At 59.3% G+C, this 18298-nt stretch overlaps 1 protein-coding gene across 3 annotated transcripts in view; it reads right to left on the bottom strand.

Annotated features, from left to right (window-relative positions):
- Window positions 1–18298, bottom strand: part of SPTBN5 (spectrin beta, non-erythrocytic 5) — a 47527-nt gene that overhangs the window by 2151 nt on the left and 27078 nt on the right. For 2 of the 3 annotated variants that reach the window (XM_045059498.1, XM_045059499.1), the window contains 33 exons: window positions 17986–18189; window positions 17660–17809; window positions 17331–17435; window positions 16766–16933; window positions 16077–16226; window positions 15764–15955; window positions 15444–15539; window positions 13453–13568; window positions 13249–13363; window positions 12328–12453; window positions 12009–12130; window positions 11583–11745; window positions 11176–11364; window positions 10825–10902; window positions 10019–10191; window positions 8906–8996; window positions 8627–8773; window positions 7868–8005; window positions 7532–7788; window positions 7159–7345; window positions 6694–6903; window positions 6013–6209; window positions 5705–5909; window positions 5218–5412; window positions 3964–4119; window positions 3506–3723; window positions 3152–3341; window positions 2755–2931; window positions 2483–2587; window positions 1917–2147; window positions 1671–1739; window positions 944–1182; window positions 677–765 (listed from right to left, as the gene is read on the bottom strand). In XM_045059498.1, coding sequence (XP_044915433.1) covers window positions 677–765; window positions 944–1182; window positions 1671–1739; window positions 1917–2147; window positions 2483–2587; window positions 2755–2931; window positions 3152–3341; window positions 3506–3723; window positions 3964–4119; window positions 5218–5412; window positions 5705–5909; window positions 6013–6209; window positions 6694–6903; window positions 7159–7345; window positions 7532–7788; window positions 7868–8005; window positions 8627–8773; window positions 8906–8996; window positions 10019–10191; window positions 10825–10902; window positions 11176–11364; window positions 11583–11745; window positions 12009–12130; window positions 12328–12453; window positions 13249–13363; window positions 13453–13568; window positions 15444–15539; window positions 15764–15955; window positions 16077–16226; window positions 16766–16933; window positions 17331–17435; window positions 17660–17809; window positions 17986–18189 — 5248 coding nt within the window. The remainder of the gene's footprint in view (window positions 1–676; window positions 766–943; window positions 1183–1670; window positions 1740–1916; window positions 2148–2482; window positions 2588–2754; window positions 2932–3151; window positions 3342–3505; window positions 3724–3963; window positions 4120–5217; window positions 5413–5704; window positions 5910–6012; window positions 6210–6693; window positions 6904–7158; window positions 7346–7531; window positions 7789–7867; window positions 8006–8626; window positions 8774–8905; window positions 8997–10018; window positions 10192–10824; window positions 10903–11175; window positions 11365–11582; window positions 11746–12008; window positions 12131–12327; window positions 12454–13248; window positions 13364–13452; window positions 13569–15443; window positions 15540–15763; window positions 15956–16076; window positions 16227–16765; window positions 16934–17330; window positions 17436–17659; window positions 17810–17985; window positions 18190–18298) is intronic. The other variant, XM_045059497.1, reaches the window with a different exon arrangement.

Below are 18298 nucleotides of genomic sequence, written 5' to 3'. Positions count from 1 at the left end.
CCCATCTCCTAGAAGGCTGAGCACAGGTGGGCTAAGAAAGGCTCAGCCTGGAGGAGATCCAAGATCCCTTTGGGATTCTGGAAGGACAGGCTCAGAGAGATCCCAGGGGGCCAGAGACTGAGGAATGGAGCCAAGAACCCAGAGAGACTGGGAAGAACAGGAAGGGACTCCCACCTGGGCAGTGACATGACCGGAATACACTGTCCAGGTGGAGCCTGTCAAACCACATGGACCAAGAGATTCCTGGTGCAGGGGTGCTTTCCAGGCATCCCTTGTGATAGAAGTAGGTTTGGCCGTTGTCCGTAGATACCCCAAGGGCAGAACATTCAGAGCTATTTGAGGACTCAAAGGTTGGAGAAGGTCCCAGGGTCGCACAACAAGCCTAGGAACACTTGGGTGTCAGGCACACTCCACAAAGTGGGTGGGAAAGGACCAGGAGGCAGCCAACAGGTCAAACATGGCCCTACTTCTACTACAAATTATCTGTGTGATCTTGGGCAAGTTGTTTACCCTTTCTGGGCCTTAAATTCCTAGTATCTTTTCTCAAAGTCCCACTTACCTCTCCGGCTGTAGGGAGGATGGTACCTCTATAGCCTGAGAGGATGTAGGAAACCACAGCCCGGGGTCCAGGGAATCCGTGCCCCAAGTCCCACCCCAGGCTTGCCCTGGTACCTACCTGCCGTGCCACTCAGGGCTCGATGCCAGCTCCAGGCATGCTGTTCTGATGGTGCTGCATACAGGATCTCCACCCCACTGCTCAGCCTGCTGGGCAGAGAGCCATGGGTCACAACTCTGCCTCCCACGGGGGGGACCCCCTACCTCGAGCTTCTTGGCTGCTCTTGTGAGGCTGTGCCTGCTGGGTCAGGATGTCTTGGGGCCATTGTCTGTCTCTCCATGTGGCCCTCACCTTATGGAGAAAGCCTATTTCCTGCCACTCCAGTACCTCAGCCTCTCACACTGGGCTCCTGTGAGATCAAGGGTGTCCATGGGGGCCACGTTCTGAGAAGAGAGGCGAGAGGGGTCACGATGGCCATGTCCACTCTTCTCCATGGGCCTCTCTGTCTTCTGCCTCGCCTGTATTCCACTGCCCAGTACTTCTGCTGCAGTCTTCTTATCCCAGAAGAGGCTCAGGGAACTGCCCCCCAGGGTCCCACAGCAGCAATCCCAGGGGCTTGAGCTGGGCTGTGGAGAGAAGGGGGTGAGGTGACATCAGCCGAGCGTGGAGGGGAGGCTGCAGCCTGGCCTTATCAAAGCCTGACCGTCTATCTCCAGAGGCTCCCAAGCAAAGTCCTGGACTGGTCCAGGGTGTCCATAGGGAAGAGGGAGCCAGGGAATGACATGTAGGGAAACCAGGAAGAGGAGGAAGAGGGACTCGCTCCCCACCCGGGGGGGGGGGGGGGTAGAAGCTATGAGGTGTCTTAAGAATGAAACTATCTTGGGGCATCTGGCTGGCTCAGTGGGTACAGCATGTGACTCTTGATCTTGGGGTTGTGAGTTCAAGCCCCACATTGGGTGTACAAATTGCTCAATAAAATACATAAAGGAAAAAGAATGAAACGGTCTTAAGACTCAGGGGTGTGGGGCCAGGGTGCCAGGCCTTGATGGCCCCTCGAAGCCCAAGTGGTTCTGTGGAGGAGAGCTGCCTGGAGAAGGAATCTCCTGGTACTGACCTGCCTCTCTGCAGGCCATTGCTGCTTGAGCTCCAAAAATCCTTCCATGGTGGGGGCACCCTTTGCATCCTGAAAGTGCAAGAAGGGGCCCAGGAAACATCCAGCAACAGAGGACAGGACCCCTCTGGAAGGTGGGCTAGGAATCTACCCCTTTTTGACCACTTCATTCCTGGGGAATCTCGGTTCCTCTGCCCGGTGTCCCCAGTCCCCAGGGCCTCAGCGCTGGCTGTGGAGTGTGGGCCTTACCCCTACAGCCCCAGCCCCACTGGGCTCCTGCTGCCTGGCTGCACGTTCCAGGAAGAGAGTGGTGGCCAAGGGTGTGTGTGACCCAATGGGGACACCTGGCTGCAGGTCCCTTGTCTCAGCCAGCTGTACTGGCCCCCAGCTTCCGAGAGGCCTATGCTGGAGGAAGGTAAACTGGTGGCCAGCACTCCTGGCTTTCAGCCCTGTCCCCTGCTGCAGCAGCTTCTGTTCCACCTTGGAAAGGGGAGTAAGGTGAGCCAGATCAGCCTCTGCCGCCCCGGATCCCTCCCACCTGGAGAGTCCCTATCTCCTCATTGGGCTTCTCTTCCTGCGTCAGCTCAGGAGACTTCCCTGTCATCCTGGTCCATGGTGGGGCTCTAACCTACCAGGACATGGAGGTGACAGGGCCCTGCAGCTGGCTGGGCAAAGAACAGGTTTTCCTGGGGGGTCAGATATATGGGCTCCGTTCATTGGGGAGGTCCCGAGTCTCAGGCTGAGACCAGGATGCTCCCACCCCCAGTCCTCAGGTCCCTAGATCCCAGTGTACGCTCACCCCAGCCTCCACTCACCCCTGTCTCCCTCTGCAGTTGGGCAAACTTCTCTTGCTGGGCTGCCAGTGACTTTTCTAAGTCATGGTGTCCATGGAGCAGCAGCTCCACATCGGCCACCGAGTGCTGGGGAGAAGTAGGTCAGGGTGAGGCCCGGCTCCACGGGGCACCAAGAGCCGCACCCTCCCCGTCCACAGCCTGGCGTGGCTGTTCAGGGAGCAGAGGAGGACTAGGACCTGCCCTTGGCCACAGCTGCCATCGCGCAGCCTGTCAACGGTGGGGCCTTGGCTCACCCCGCAGTTGGGGTCCAGCAGCAGGCCCTCTCGGGAGGCCAGCCAGGCCTCGGCCTGGTCCAGCTCCTGCCGCAGCTTCTGCAGGCCCCAGTTCTCCTCGCAGCGCTCCTGGCGTAGGGCGCAGGCCTCCGCCAGTGCCTGCAGCTGCCCTTCCAGCTCCCGCAGACACCCTGTCACCTGGTGGGAAGTGGCGCTGTGGGCCAGACGCTGGAGCAGAAGCCCCGAGGCACAGCGGAGCTGGTGCCCAGCAGACAGGTCCAGGAAAGGCCCAGACCCTCCCCCTCTCTGCCTCCCTTGCCTGCCTTCTCCTCCTGAGGGTTTCCATTCCCGCTAGGGGTTCCTTGGGTTGTTGGGCTCCCTCCCCAGCTCAACCCCTGGCCCACCTTTGTGCTCATACCTCGGGGGACATGAAGTGGCCACTGTCCACCAGCTGCTGTCCTTCCTGCCGTACGTCCTGGGCCCGAAGGCAATATTCCTTGATTTCTTGCCCCAGCTCTTCCTGCTGCACCAAGAGCTGCTCGGCCCCCACCAGGTCCCCAGCCAGCTCCTGTGATGAAGCCAGAACCTGCTTCTCCTGAGCCCATGCTCTGGGGGCAGGGAGACAAAGCTGCTGTCAGGGCTGGGAGGGAAGCCTCAGGAAGCAGGGCAGGAGCTGGGCACGGGACAGGGGAGTCCAGCTCGCTGAAGAGCTGGGGTGACCCCCACCCCGCAGGGCAGAGCTGAGCCAACAGCAGGGCAGGGTGCCACTTACAGCAGTTCCCTACAGCGGCCGAGGAAGGCATGGCCCCGGGCGGCCTGCTCCAGCTGCTGACCCTGCTCCTGGGCCTTCACGTCCAGGGCGGCCCAGGCATCTTCCATCTTGGCCAGTTGCTCAGACAGGCCCCCCCGAACCACAGGGTGTAGCTGGCCCAGTCTGCAGGCCTCCATCCGCATCCGGGCCACCTCCTTCTCCATAGCTGCCAGCTCCCTCTGCCACCAGAACACATGATCAGGCCTCACCCTGGCAGCCCGATGGATGCTCTTCATTTGGTCCTCTCTGAGGAGTCCTAATCCGCTTCCCGGACTCTCACAGGCCAACTCCACTCTGTTCCACCACCTGGGCAAGCACCTCCCGGCTGGGAGGGCCTTCTCTTCCCCCCTCTGGGGGCTCCCTACCCACCACCTGCAGGGAAGGGCTCTGAGGGGCAGACAACGGGCATGGGCCCTCACCTCCAGGCACCTGTGCTGTTGCTGTAAGGTCTGCACCGATGACAGACTGCGGCCACAGATGTCTCTCGCCATCAGGGTGACCTTCTCCTGCATCCAGCCCTGGAGCTGGGCCACTTCCTGCTCAAAGCCAAGAACTTCACAGGCTGTGGCCAGGCTCTGTGAGAGGAAAGAGGGCTTGCTCTGAGTTGAGCTCATTCCTAGGACCTTTTCTCGCTGGAGACATGGCCTTGTGGGCCATGTCCTTTTAAATAAGAAGGATCAGGGTACCAGGGTCGTTCAGTTGGTTCAGTGTCCAACTCTTGGTTTTGGCTCAGGTCATGATCTCATGGTTCAAGGGTTTGAGCCCCATGTTGGGCTCCGTGCTGACATTGCAGAGCCTGCTTGGGACACCATCTCCTTGCTCTCTGCTCCTCTCCTGCTCACACTCGCTCTGTCTCTCTCAAAATAAGTAAATAAATACATAACTAACAAGGACCGTGTGGGCTTGGTGATTCACTCATGACCACCAGGTACAGAAAACGTCCTCAATGTGGCAGGTGCTCAATGAATGTATGATATTACTGATGACGTGGCAGGGCCTCAGGGGGCATTCTGTGACAAGAGGGTCTTCGGTGTACAAATCACCAGAAAGGCAGAAATGGGGCCTCTGAAGCGGGGGGGGTGGGGGGGTGGATGGGTCCATCCACGGGGGAGGAGGGAGGAGTATGGTTTTCAGGGAGTGGCTGGCTAGGAGGAGAGGGTCAGCTCAGGAGGCTGCCGAGGCTGTCGGGGGCTCGGGGGGCAGGCTGCTTTCACAGAAGCAGCTGTGGCTGACCCTGGTTGTGGAAACAACAGTGAAGCCATCACACGGGGCAGTTAGGTGAGGAGAGCGAGGGAGTGTGCCGAAGGAGCCAGCTAAGTGCCAGTGGTTAAGGAGAGATCAACGTGGGATGTATCTTAAAGCCTGAAGCCTGTGTTTAGGGAGGCTTTGAGGGGATCTGAAGCCGGCCACACCCGCGTTCTGTTTCTCCCTGGAGGTATGAACTGCACCAGCAGGAAACCAAACTGGTGGAGAGGGCTGGGGTGCCGTGGAGGTGCAAGATTTTGAGACTTCCCGTCTGCTTAGTGTTGGGATTAGAGGCAACTACCTCCCTCTACACACACACACACACACACACACACACACACACACACACACACACACCCCTGGGCGGGCCTGCTTGTCCCTGGCTCAGGCAAAAGGGACAGGAATATCTGTGCACTCGGTGCACTCACCTGTGTGCGGGCTTTCATTGCCCTGTCCAGCCTCTCCCAAGTCGCCTCGATGCGACTCCTCTGGGCTTGAATCTGGGGCTTGTGCCTGCGTGCTGTCCGCTCCAGGGAGCCTGCCAGCTCCCTCAGGGCCTGCACCTTGGCCTGGCCCAGGCTCTGAACTTCCTTTCTGAAAGCATCAAACTTCTCTTCCAGCACCTGTGAGAATACAATACCAGGGAGGGTCACTCTGGAGGTGGTGTCCAGGAGCACTTGAACCTCACGAAGGGCTGGGCGGTACCTGCCAGGTCCCTCATCAGTACCGACTGAGGCAGTGGCTCAAGTCCCCGGGCTCTGGCTCTAGCTCCCTAGGAATCCTCCCAGAGCCTGGAGACTCCCTACTTCCCCTCAGCTTACCCCTTCGCCTCCCTCTCACCCAAGTGCACACTTTCTTTGCCCTTGCTCAGCAGTCTCAATCCACTCTTCCCAGGTTTGCTCATGAGTGACTCGCCTTGGCAGCCTCCAGGTCCTGCCCGTGGTCCTGGGACTCAGCGGTGGCCACCTTGCTGGCCAGCCAGGCGTCGAGGAGCAGGGCCTCCCGTTCCAGCTGGTGGAGCTGTAGCTGCTCCTGCAGACCCTGCCGCCTGCCTTCCGCCCTCTGCAGCAGCCCCGAATGGGCCTCCCTCGCCGCCCGCATCCGGGCCAGCACCCTGGGGCTGTGGCAACAAGGACAACCCAGCTGGAGCCCTTCTTCCCTCATGTCCCTCTGTAGGGAGCACCCTCCCTGCACCGCCCTAGGTGGGCCTGGCTCCCACCCACCTTTCTGGGTTCTGTCTGCTCTCAAGGAGAGCTGCTGTCTGCTGTAGCCTCTCAATTCGCATGCTGAACCCCTCTAGGTCCCTCGTGGTGGCCTCCAGCTGCCGCAGAAAGGCGCGTGTGGCCTCGGCACTCTGGCCCACATCCTCGATGTCCAGGACACGGCCCTGCTCTTCCAGCCAGGATTCTGCCTCCTGGAGCTGGCGTGGCACAGAGGAGGTGTTCCCTAGGTGCTGGCCTCCAGGGCTCCCAGCGTGGAGCTCATAGCCTCGACATTCGGAGCAGGGGTTCTCACCCTGGCTGCACCCTGGAATTACCTGAGAGCTTTTACACTCTCTGTGCCTGGCTCTCAACCCTAAAGATTTCTGGTTTGGTCTGGAATGGAACCTGAGTATCAACCCGCATTTCTTACAGATTCCAGGTCACTCTGATACAGAGCAATGGCTGAGAGTCACTGGTTTAGAAGAAATGGCACATGCACTAAAACTGAACCCAGGGAGGGGCCTGCGTTCCGGATAACATGCAGCATCGACAGCTTGGGGGCAGGGGACCACTTAGGGCAGGTAAGTGAAGATGCACAGAGAGCCTGGAGCCCCACGTGGGGGTTGCCTTCCAGGCCTGTGTACGCTCTGGGTGTCCTCATGCCCAGGCCCTGCCCTTTTGCATCTCACATCGGCCCCTCACCTCCGTCAGGAACTGCTGGGCCTCCTGAGCCTGCTGTAGCAGCAGCCGCCTCTGTGTCACCTGTGCCCGCAGGGAGCCCATGGCATTCTCCAGCTGCTGTACCCGGACAGCCACGTCACAGGCCGAGTGCCCAGCCCGCACTAGCTTGTGTCCTGCGTCCACCACGGCCTGAGTCAGGGCCTCGTGGCTGCTGATCTCACTCTCCAGGTTCTGTGGAGGCGGAGGAAAACATGACCAGGATGCTACTGGACGCTCCTCAGGGGGCCCCAGAGTTGTGCTAGAAGCCTCACAGTCTCCCACAGACCTGCCCCCAAAGAGCTCCCCGTCCATATGGCCAACAAAGAACCTAGGGTACCCCCAAAGTCCCGCCAGAGGCACAGAGCTCCAAGCACCACTGGCTGACTGAGTCGTGTGCTCAATCTGAGGGCAGCCTCTCCCTGCTCTGGGGGGGGATGGTTCCCACACCTGGTGCTTCTCTTGCAGGTGCCGCACGGCGCTCAGACTCTGCCCGCAGTCCTGGGTGGCGGCCAGAGGCAGCCTCTCCTGCACCCATGCCATCTCTTCTTCAGCATCCCTGAAGAACTGCGAGAGGCGGCTCCGAGCCTCCAGGGCCTCTCTGCGCTCCCGCAGGGGCTCCTGAAGGCTCTCAAACCTGCAGCAGTGGAGGCGGGGCCAGGGCAGGTAGGGGCCACGGTCATCAGTGTCAGCACCAGACTGTGGCCCAGAGCTCACCCACTCCGTGCCCCTCAGTGTGGGGTTGGGGGGAAGCCCGGAGGAGAGCAGCTGGAGGGCAGGGAGGAAGTGGGGGGGGGAGGAGGATGCATGTGCCCAGACCTACCTCCGCAGCAGCTTCTGGGCCCGGTCTTCCAGATCTGGGGCGAGGCAGTGGCCTTCCCGCGTCAAGACCTGAGCCTGGCCCAGCAGCAGCTGCACCTGCCCGGCCTGCCTGTCCACTGCCGCCTCCAGCCCGCCCTGAGCCCCCAAGAGCTCGTCCAACCCGGGCTGGTCCCGGCCCGGGATGGGGGCTCTCAGCGTGACCTCCACAGGCTCCAGCCAGCTCTCTAGTTCTTCCACACTCCGCCGGAGACGCAGGGCCTGGGGCAGAGTGCGAGGTGGGCACAAGAGGGAGAGGCCTAGCGCCTCCCCCACGCACACCATGGTTCGCAGGGCCCACCTCGCAAGCTTCCTGAAGTGTGGCCGCCTTCCTCCGGCTGTTGGCCTGCAGCCTGTCCCAGAGCTCTCCCAGCTCCTGCAGCCGTTCCCGGATGGTCTCTGAGGCTGGGTGGCCCTCCTGCAGCAGCCTCTGCCCCTCCTACAGCAACACAGGGCACACCTCATGGACCCAGCACTGCCGGTGCCCCGGGACTTGTGCTGGCTTCCACCGCCAGCCTCAGGGCTACGGGCTGCACGCTAGCTGGGCGATCTTGGGCAAGTTCTGTAACCTCTCTGAGCTCATGTTCCTTATCCATATGATGGGGATGACACTGGCTGTTCTGTTTAAATATTTTGTTTAAAATATTAAAAATTCTTAACAGGATGCTTAACATGACAGGGAGCCAGCCTGGGGTCAGGACCTGCGCTCTCTAGGTGGGAGATGGTAAATGGAAAAGGTGCTACACTTTGACTCGTTTACCCACAGGACTGCTAGCTGTGCCTTTCTCTGTCCCCTGATGTCTTTCCCAGAGAGCTTTAAAAACTATCCCATCAAAACGTCATCTTTAAAAATCTTGAAAAGGCGCTATTTTTGGAGAGGGTGCCCCAGGAAAGCTTCTGCTTCTCGCTACATTTTGGTGCTTAGCAGGGTGGTCGTATACAGAGTGCACTCAGCGAAGGTCAGCCATCCATTACTATGGTTCAGAGCCACTGCCGGGGCTCTGTGGGGTCGCCCCGTGCTCTGGCCTGCAAGACCGTCCCATGACCCCCAGGGCCTCACCGCCTGCAGCCTTTGTTGGTGGTGGACACTTGCGTCTAGCTCGGCCTGGAGACTCTTCTGCTTCCACAGCTGTGTCTGCAGCAGAGCTGGGTTCCTCCAGCCCTCGTCCAGGGCCACCGAGTCCTTCTCCCTCAGCCACGTGGCCACCTGGACACATGAGGAGGACCAGGCTCGGCTGCCTCAGGCTCTCCCCTTGGCCCAACCCTCTGGGCTTGCCCTCTCCCTGGGGAGGCTCCTTCCCCCCCACAACCACGACCCACACCCCAACCCCAGGCCAACCTCCAAGGAGTCCTGCAGGAAAGTCTGCAGCTGCCTGAGCTCCTCCAGCTGGCGGCGACGGCTCGCGGCTCGCTCTATGAGCGCCTCTTTCCTGCCAGGAGGAGGGTCTCGTGGGTCCTCAGGTCCCCTCATTGGGGCTGGGGTGTGTGCGTGCCTTTCCAGCCTGTGACAGCCCTTCTTATGTATCAATACACCCTGAGGCCGGGGTCTCCTTTGAAATGGAGCGCCATTCTACTTCCGTCTTCACTAGTGTCTGTTAGGGGCTGAACCGCGTCTCCCACATTCTTATGTTCAAGTCCCAATTCCCGGTACCTCACAAACTGACTGCATTTGAAGACAGGGTTTTAAAGAATTAAGTTAAAATGAGATCATTGGCTTTGGGCCAATCTCTCTTGATCTAAACGTCTGAGAAGCTGGATGAGGTAGAGGAACCAGATGGGCTTTTATGAGGAAAAAAAGGCAGAGCCTGTGTCTCAAACTGTGCCAGCTTCACTTTTTTTTTAATTTTTTTTTATTTTTGAGAGAGAGAAAGAGACACACAGAGACAGAGTGTGAGTGGGGGAGGGACAGAGAGAGAGGACGACACCGAATCCGAAGCAGGCTCCAGGCTCTGAGCTGTCAGCACACAGTCTGACATGGGGCTCAAACTCACCAACTGTGAGATCATGACCGGAGCTAAAGTCGGATGCTTAACCGACTGAGCCACCAGACGCCCTGCCCGCCGCCCAGCTTCATTTAAATGGACACCAGAAATCTGCCAACCTGCCTAAGTGGCAAGTGCCGTGCTCAGGTATCAGGGGTACCTTCTCAGTCCTCACCACAACCCTCAGAGGCAGGTACTGTTACCCCTTCCTAGTAGACCCGGGACTCAGTGAGGAATCTGCCCCAGTCCCACCATGAGTGGGCAACACACAGGAGCTTGGGACTACCCGGCCCTGCAGGGCCAACGCCTAATCACTGTGCTTGGGTCCTGCCATTTCATGTGGCAATTCTCCGGTTTCCCAGTTCACCCTTCTTTGTACAACTCCCTTTTATCTCCCCTGGGTGACCACATGCTGTGCTGGGCACGAGTGCTGGGGGCTTATCCCACCCACAGCCCGGAGCCAGAGGTACCTCAGGAGCAGGGCCTGGCACTGGCCCAGGGCCCTCTGCGCCTCTGGGTGCCCACCCCGCTGCAGGCTGTGGGCTGCCACCTCCAGGGCACTGATCTTTTCAGCCTGTGCCTCCAGACCCCGCTCAAGCACCTTGTGCTTCCACAGGAGGGTCTCCACGTTGGCCGAAGGGTCCTGGAGGGAACAGAGAAGTGGATTCTGTCCACAGGGCTGCGCCTCCCATCCCAAGCTCTCTGCTTTCCCACCTACACCAAACACTCACCCACATGGTGAGCACTCTGCCCCGACACACCCCTCCAACTCCCCAAGGCCAGATGTGGCTTCAGGACAGGGATTCTCAGCCAGGGAAGGAAGGTACTAGGGATGAGGGCCGCTGTCACAATTTGCCAGGCAGGTGGAGCTTTTTCATGTAACAGGAATGCTCCCTCCTCTGCACTCCCGGTAGGATTGGGTCAGCGCAGGACAAGCTAGCCCCCAGGTTTTCTGAGGTCTCCCCTGAGTCAGGTTCGCCTGCCACAGGGATCGGGACAGAGGTTGGAAGAGCAAACCTCGGTACAAGGGAGTGAGGAGGGCAGAGGTGAGAAGTGCGGGAAGGAGGCAAGGATGGGTCTAAGGCCAGAGGCTCACCCTCTAAGCTCCCATGACATCCCCGTGGGGCCTAGCCCCAGGCACACAAGAACTGCAAACATGCATGGGGAAGAGACTTTTCAGTGACCCCCTCCTTGGCCTGAGGAGCTTAGACAGCACCGGTTGACGTGACCCCTAACGCTGCTTTTGTAAAGCCCCCTCACTCCTGCCGGCACCTACCCCCAGACCCTCACTAGCTGGGCAGTCCTCCCGGCTGCAGAGCCAACTTTCCACCTGCTCCACAGAACTCAGAACCAGCTGTCAAGAAAGGAAAAGGCAAAAGGAAGTGAGCAGAGGGTCCAACCACTGCAGGTGGACCTGTGTGTGCCCAGAGGAGACAGACCAGGGACCAAGCACCTGGTTCAACAGAATGAGTCCACGCCAGGCAAGAGCTGCCTGTGCAAGATGAGTGGCGAGTGCTAGGTGGTGGGAAAAGGCCCCGGTATGGCCGCCTTTCTGGGTTTGGCTTTGACCAGGGGCAATGGGGGTAGCGCCCAGCCCAGGGGTGGGGGCAGGATGGAGGCTGCCTACCTGGAGCTCCAAGGCCTGCTGCAGCCGGTGCTGGTGCCCCTGCCAGGCCCTCTCCAGGGTGTTCAGCTCCTGGTCTAAACCAGCCAGGGCCTGGAGGATGTCGGGGGTGGATGGGTGCCCATCTGCAAGCAGTCGCTGCCCAGTGCTTCGGGCCAGGCTGATGCTGTCTCTCTGGGAGTCCAGCTCGGCCTGTAACAAGACTAGGTTCAGATCCAGGAGGCTGAGGCTCCATGAGTGGGAGGGAGGAGGCCCAGTGGGGAGGGGAGAGGCGGGAAGACAGCAGACTGGGTGGGATGGAAGAGGAGAAAGGCAGAGGCAGGTGAGGGAGAAAGAACCCAAGGGAAAGTTGGGATGAGTATACTGGAGAGGGTGGGGAGGAGGCGAGGTCCCAGGATCCTGACCCTCACCTTGAGCTCCCAGTGCCCCACTATCAAGCGCCGGGCCTCTGCAGGGCTGCGGGGGGGGCTTTGGGCATCCATCTCCGCCCGCAGCCTCCGGGCCCAGACCAGCAAGTGCTGTAGCGCGGCTTGCAGTTTCTGGGCTTGGTGCAAGGCATCCAGTGACTCCTTCCTGCCCACAGGGTTCATCTGCTAGTCCTGGGGCCTTGGAGCCCCTCTCCCCCCCACCCCCACATGTGCTTTCCATCCCTGAATCCCCTTAGCCAGAGAAGGGCCCACGGGCTGGGAACGAATAGAGTGACAATACCAGCGGTTATACGAAATGGATGGAGGAAGGCGCTCAGGGGAAACCAGGGTCGGGGAGAGTAGAGACTGAGATGTTGCAGGGGCTGAGTCTGTGAGGGCAGTGAGACAAAGAGGCCTGGGGGTTTGTACCGCTTCTGGGCCTCACTCCGGAGCTGCCACCAACTGTCCGTCATCTCCCTCTGCTTGTGGCTGAGGCTATGGGCTGCCCCAGGGCTTCTCTGGCAGAGGCGGCCCACCTCACACTCTAGGGACTGTGGGGGAAGTCAGACTCAGGGGATGGGGCAGGGAGGCAGGCTGCACTCAGGGGAGCCCCGGCTGCAGGAGGGCCCCAGCCAACAGGGGGTGTACCCACTCTGCTGGCTTTCAGGTACCGAAGCCCTCCTGCCCTCTATATGCCCACCCACGGTCCCACAGAGGAGGCACCCCGGGCCTGGGCCCACCTCCATACCCAGATGCACACCTCCACCTGGGCCTGGATGAGGCCCATTTCCTGCTCCAACTCCTTGTGTTTCCGTATCAGCCTCTGCACGCTCTCCGGATCTTTCCCACAGTCCAGGGCCTGGACCAGGGCGGCCTGGGAAGGAAAGCAGCATTAGTGGCTTCGCCTTTGCCCCCGCTCCTCCCTCACTGCAGTGGGTCACCGGGGCCGTGGGGTTTCTGTGTGAAAAGCAAGTACCCAGCCTGATTCCCTTCCCAGTGCCCTCAACTGACCAGAGGCCCCTTCCTTCTGTGAAGGAGGAAGATTCCCAGGAGAGACTAGGGGATGGAGTTTCTCCTGATCTAGTAATCTCTGTTTGTGGGGGGAGCCTCCTGTGACTCATATTCCTCTGGGGAGAGCTAGGCGTGGACAGACAGCATGGACAGACAGGACAGGCCTGGCTGGCTAGGGCAGGAACTGCAGGAGTAAGGACAGCAAGGCAAGAGCCCTTTGCAGGCCCAGAACAGGGTACCATCTGTGCCACACGGGACTTCTTGGGAGGCACACAACCTCACTTTCACCTCTGGCAGCATCTAGCCCACGTTTCTCCGTGGTTGCTGACGGGCTCCGGGGCAAACCTCCTGCATGCTTTGCACTTGCTCAGGGACAACAGAAGGAAGGGTGCGTTGGGGGTGGTGGCGCTCTGGCCTCTTGACTCACAACGTTTCTGGAAGCCAGGTGGGCCAGCCTCCAAGCCCGCAATGGGGGCTTCTGGGGCCCAAAGTTAACATCCTGAGAGCCCCTGGCACAGCCCCACCCCCACCGTGACGGACCCCTAGCAGTATCTCCCTCCAGTAGCCCAAGCTGAAGAGAGAGAAACCAGAGGCCAGACACATGTAGATTCCCGGTGAGTGTGCCCCCAGGCGGCTGCTGTGGTCTTTCACTACTTACCTTTTCCCCAATCCGCTCAGTGAGGTCATCCAGCTTTCCCGACAATGTGTGTGTCTCCAGGGCCCCTTCAAGCTGCTGCTGGTACCGGAGTAGGTTGTCATGGAAACTCTCCCACCTGGCAAGGAGGGTGTAAGGCTGAGTCAGGTGGCCCTCCAGCCCCTGCCTCCCTCTCCCAGCCCCACCGCCTCCCGCTCCAGGACTGGCCTGTTGTTCAGCTGGTGTCGCCGCTGGCAGACGGTCTTGACTTGCTCAGGGCACAGGTTCTGGAGCTTCCGGGACAAGTCATTGATGCTCCTGATGTGGGTGTCATCCACTGTGTCCTGTGGGGTGAAGGCACTGGCAGCACCCATCCCGGGCCCTGCCTTGGCACTGCAGTCAGCGCGTGGAGGGGCTGCCTGGGCCCGAGAGAGGGCGAGGAGCAACATGTCTGGGGAGCGGAGACAGCTGTACCCCATGCCAGGTGCAGTGAGCAAGATGCACTTGGGGCCTGCAGCCCCGGTGTCATCTCTAAGGCTAGAAAATATGTTCCTGGGTCAGAACTGGGCAGGGAGGGTGGGCAGGCACACGGTGACTAACAGAAGCTTTAAAGTTAAAACACAGCTTCTCAGGATGAAAAAAGCAAAGCAAGGGGTGGAATGAAATGGTGAGTGTGGGCCTCCTTGTGTTGGAGTGTCTCCACCCCTAGGAGTCACCCACCAGGCTGAGGCTGCCACTGCTCCGACACTGAGAGGGGCTTACAGGTCCAGGGGGAGAGGGTTGCAGGTGTCCTGCCCCTGGGAAAAGCAGCTTGTAGAGCTTAAATTTCCAAAGCACTTCCCTAGGAGAGGAAGGGGGTTCCTCTCCTACAGATGCCAGAGCAGAGCTTAGAGGCTAACGTGGCTCATCTGTGGCAGAGCCAGGATTTGAGCCCAGCTCCTTGAGTCTCTCTGGTGCTCTTTTTTTTTTTTTAATTTTTTTTTTTCAACGTTTATTTATTTTTGGGACAGAGAGAGACAGAGCATGAACGGGGGAGGGGCAGAGAGAGAGGGAGACACAGAATCGGAAACAGGCTCCAGGCTCCGAGCCATCAGCCCAGAGCCTGATGCGGGGCTCGAACTCATGGACCGCGAGATCGTGACCTGGCTGAAGTCGGACGCTTAACCGACTGCGCCACCCAGGCGCCCCTCTCTGGCGCTCTTTCTACCCCAGCGTCTGTCAAGGTGGCTGTGAATTCCACCACCAGAGAAGGGCAGCATGGGTTGGGGCACTGCAGCCTGCCAAATGTCATACACACTTACCTCAAGAGGGAGGAGGTTAGCACGTTTGGTCTCTAACACCTGAGTAGGACTACATTTGCCTAAGTTCTTTCATCTATTCCACATAAGAGAAATAGATTTTGGGGGTGTGTGTGTGGGGGGGTGCGGTGAGGAGAAGGTGAGGGGCTGAATGAGGGGTCCCAGCAGCTGCAGTTGAAGGATTACCCACTACGTGCAGGCACACGTGCATTTTTTTTTTTATTTTGAAGTAATTACAGATGCACAGGCAATTGCAAAAGTAGAATGGAGAAGTCCCACGTACTCTTCCCCCATCTACCCCCAAGGGGAACATCGTATATAACCATGGCACAACATGAAAACCAGGAAATGGACATTTTAACTTTTTTTTTTTTTTAAGTTTATTTGAGAGAGACAGAGACAGTGCGAGTGGGAGAGGGGCAGAGAGAAAGGGATAGAGAGAGAATCCCAAGCAGTCTCCGTGCTGCCAGCACAGAGCCCAACCTGGGGCTCGAACCCACAAAACTGCGAGATCATGACCTGAGCAGAAACCAAGAGTTGGACGCCTAACTGACTGAGCCACCCAGGTGTCCCTAGACGTTACAACTATTAACCACACTACAGGATTTATTCAGAGTTTGTCAGTTTCCACATGCATGTATCTGTGTGTGGAGGGGGGAGGGAGGAACAGTTCTCTGCAGTTTTATCACATGTGTAGATTCGGGTAACCACCACCACACATACATGCTCCCTTTAGGAGGCAGGTGTTATCCCCATTTTAAAGATGAAGAAACTAAGGCTTGGTGAGATAGGGGGCCTGGCTAAGCACATGCAGATAGTAAGCACCGAGCTGGGTAAGACCCACGCGGGGTCACTACTCTGAGCCTTTAAGTGGCCCTTGGGGAAGAGTTGGCTGACCTCTGCCCCGCAGGGCCCCCATACCTGGGCCCAGACTCCTCGGAGCTTGCGGAGTTGCTTGCGGAGCTGCAGACAGTGCTCAAGGTCCCGGCCCAGGTCGCCCGTGTCCACCATCGCCTCCTGCCGAGGCCGAGGGGTGAGGGTCTATGGGAGGCGCTCTGAGTCCCAGCCCCATTTGTGCCCAGCCCCTGGGGCAGTATTGGGGCAGGTGGAAATTTGGGGAACTTCCTGCTGGGGCTCCCGCCTGTCGGAAGCCTGGGAGCTGCAGGCCTGGGGCTCCTCACCCCCACCTGTCAGCCCCTCAGCCCCACCTCCAGCTCTGTCCCTGCCTAGCTGCATCTCACCGTCTCCTGGATCCAGGCATCTGCCAGGTCTGCTTTCTGCAGAAACTCCAGGAAGTTCCGTTTGTTCTCCAGGTCCTGGCCCCGAAGAGCCACTGCCTGCCTTAGCTTCTGCCAGTGTTCCTGCAGGACCCGCAGCCTCTGGGAGACTTCTCCTACCTGAGGGTGGCTCTGTGCCACGAGAGCCTCGCCATCCTGGAAGACAGGACACCCGGAGAGCTTGCCTGTCGCCCCTCCCCATGCTTAAGACCTTTCCCTTGGGCGACCGAGAGTCCACACTTTGGGGTAGGACTGGGGCCAAGGGCCTGGCTGTTACCTTGGTAACAGAGATTATCACCTCCTCGTGGGCCTGGACTTCAGCCTCAAAGGCCTGGAGTTTCCGCAGATGTCTCAAGTTATCTTTCAGGTCCCCGGGACGGATTGGCTCTTTCAGCTGCTGGACTCGCTCCTGGATCCAGACCTGAGCCTGGTGGGGGTGGGGACGTGTCCCATAATGCTGATACTGCTTCAGTCCACAGAGATGTCCCACATATCTACTCTCAGCTGTGCCCAGGTAGTTGACTGCTGGCCCCAAGAGCTGAGCTAGGCAGTGCCTGGGAAATGAGATCCAGTGCTTCTAGCCCAGGAAGACACGTACCAGGCCCGGCTGGTCCCCCGCCCCAGGGAAGGGGTGGGCAGGGCCCTTGGGTGGGAACTCATTTTGGAGGCGAGGCTGGCTTTTTCTTAGGTCCTAGATACTCGGTTCCCTGCCCCTTCCTCCTTTCTTCTCTTTGCCCTAGCCCTCACGAGCTCAGGAAGCAGTGGGGTCTCTGCTCATAGTGTCTCTTAATCAAATGTCCTGGGTCCCAGCAAGGCCTCTGGGAAAGCCATTTGACCTTCCAAACTTCAGTGTCCTTATCAAAGGGGTGCGGTGAGGCCCGAATGAACCTATGAAGGTGTATGTCATCTGTACGCTGTAAAATGTGGCCCGAGCAAAAGGCACTGGGTTGGAGGTGGCCCTCTGACCTGGGTCACGGCCGTGGTGAAGCCAGTCAGCAGCAGAGAGGTGTGCAAGGCACGTCCCCGGCTCTCCGCCAGGTCCTTCACTCGAGCCCGATGCTCTAGCACTGTGCGGAGCCCATCCTGCACCTTGGGACCCCCAAGGGTCTTCGCCTGCTCACTCAGAGCTGCCTCCTGCGGGGCAGGATCAGAGACACAGTCCACCGCTTTCTCACACTGGGAGGCTGAAGCAGGGGCTGGCTCACAGGGAAGCCTTTCCCTCAGCCCGACATGGCCCAGGGCTGGCTGGTCCTCCCAGAAAGTCAGAACCAAGTCCCACAGCTACACGGTGACCAAGTCATGTGGAGCTAGGTATCCCTGCTGTGTGGCCCTCATCCAACTCTGCTCAGTCAGTTCCAACCAGGCACCCCTACTCCTACAGGCTGCCCCCATACATCAACATTACCTGTGGGTATGCACCAATCACTCTGTGTCCCCCATTTACAACTCTCCAAAGTTCCTGGACTCTGCCTCCTTTCCCTCCAGTCACCCCCGATTTCTGACCATGCCAAGTTCTCTTTGAATCTATTACCTGCTCATCTTGGGCAGTCAGAACTTTCTGGAAGGTCTTGTGTTTGCGCACCAACTGCTCTACCTCTTCCACTGAGCTCCCCAGGGCACTGGTTTTCAGGGAGACCTGGATCAGCCCATGGAAAAGTCAAAGAGGCCCTCAGGGACTGTCCACACAGCTGGGGCTCCCCACCCCCATTTGCAGCCATCTGTGCTAAGGCAGCACACAGCCTCTGGGCCTCCTATCAGGGAAAGAGCCAGGGTCCCGGGAAGCAAGGAAGCCAGTGGAAGGGAGAGGAAGCAGGAAGGAGGGAGCATGGGGATGTGTGCTACAGGGTGAGGGGGACCTGCCTCTTGGGCTGTGAGGATCTGATCTAGGAGGGTACACTTCCTGAGGAAGATCTGCTCCTGGTACATGGCTTGTAGTTTCTTTTCCTTCTGTTCCCAGGCCTGGAACATCTGTTCCCGCTCATCCTGCAGGCCTTGCAGCATTTCCTGGACCTGGGGGTGTGCATGTGGGGAGCCTGCGCTGGGGAGAGCCGCATGGACAAGATCGAAGCAGGCCCTGAGGGAAGGCGCTGAAGGGAGGCCGGTGTGGCACAGTGGGGCAGGGTGTGAGGTGATCAGGCTCAGACTAGGTCAGGGCAAGCTGGGGGGCATCAGAAAAAGGGGCCCACCTCCTTGATGGGTGTCCCTGCAGCCAGAAGCACCTGCTGGCCCAGCTCGGAGGCCCTCTGGTGCAGCTCGGCCCGGGCTTCCAGCTCTGCCCGAAGCTGTTGGTGGGCGACGAGTTTTAGAAGGCCACTGCTGGGCTCCCTGGAGCTCTCCTCTCCCTGCAGCTCCTGCCACACTCTGGCCGCCCAGGAGGTGTATTCCTGCACCTGGGTCCCCAAGAGATGGAGGGGGAGAGTGGGGTGAGATCTGGGCTGGGTGGCAGAGAACCGGGCTCTGAGGCCCAACTACAGTCTGCCCAGATGCACTCATACATCA

The sequence above is a fragment of the Felis catus genome, chromosome B3 (assembly GCF_018350175.1).
Source record: "Felis catus isolate Fca126 chromosome B3, F.catus_Fca126_mat1.0, whole genome shotgun sequence".
Taxonomy (NCBI): Eukaryota; Metazoa; Chordata; class Mammalia; order Carnivora; family Felidae; genus Felis; species Felis catus.
This window is presented reverse-complemented; position numbering and strand designations above follow the sequence as displayed.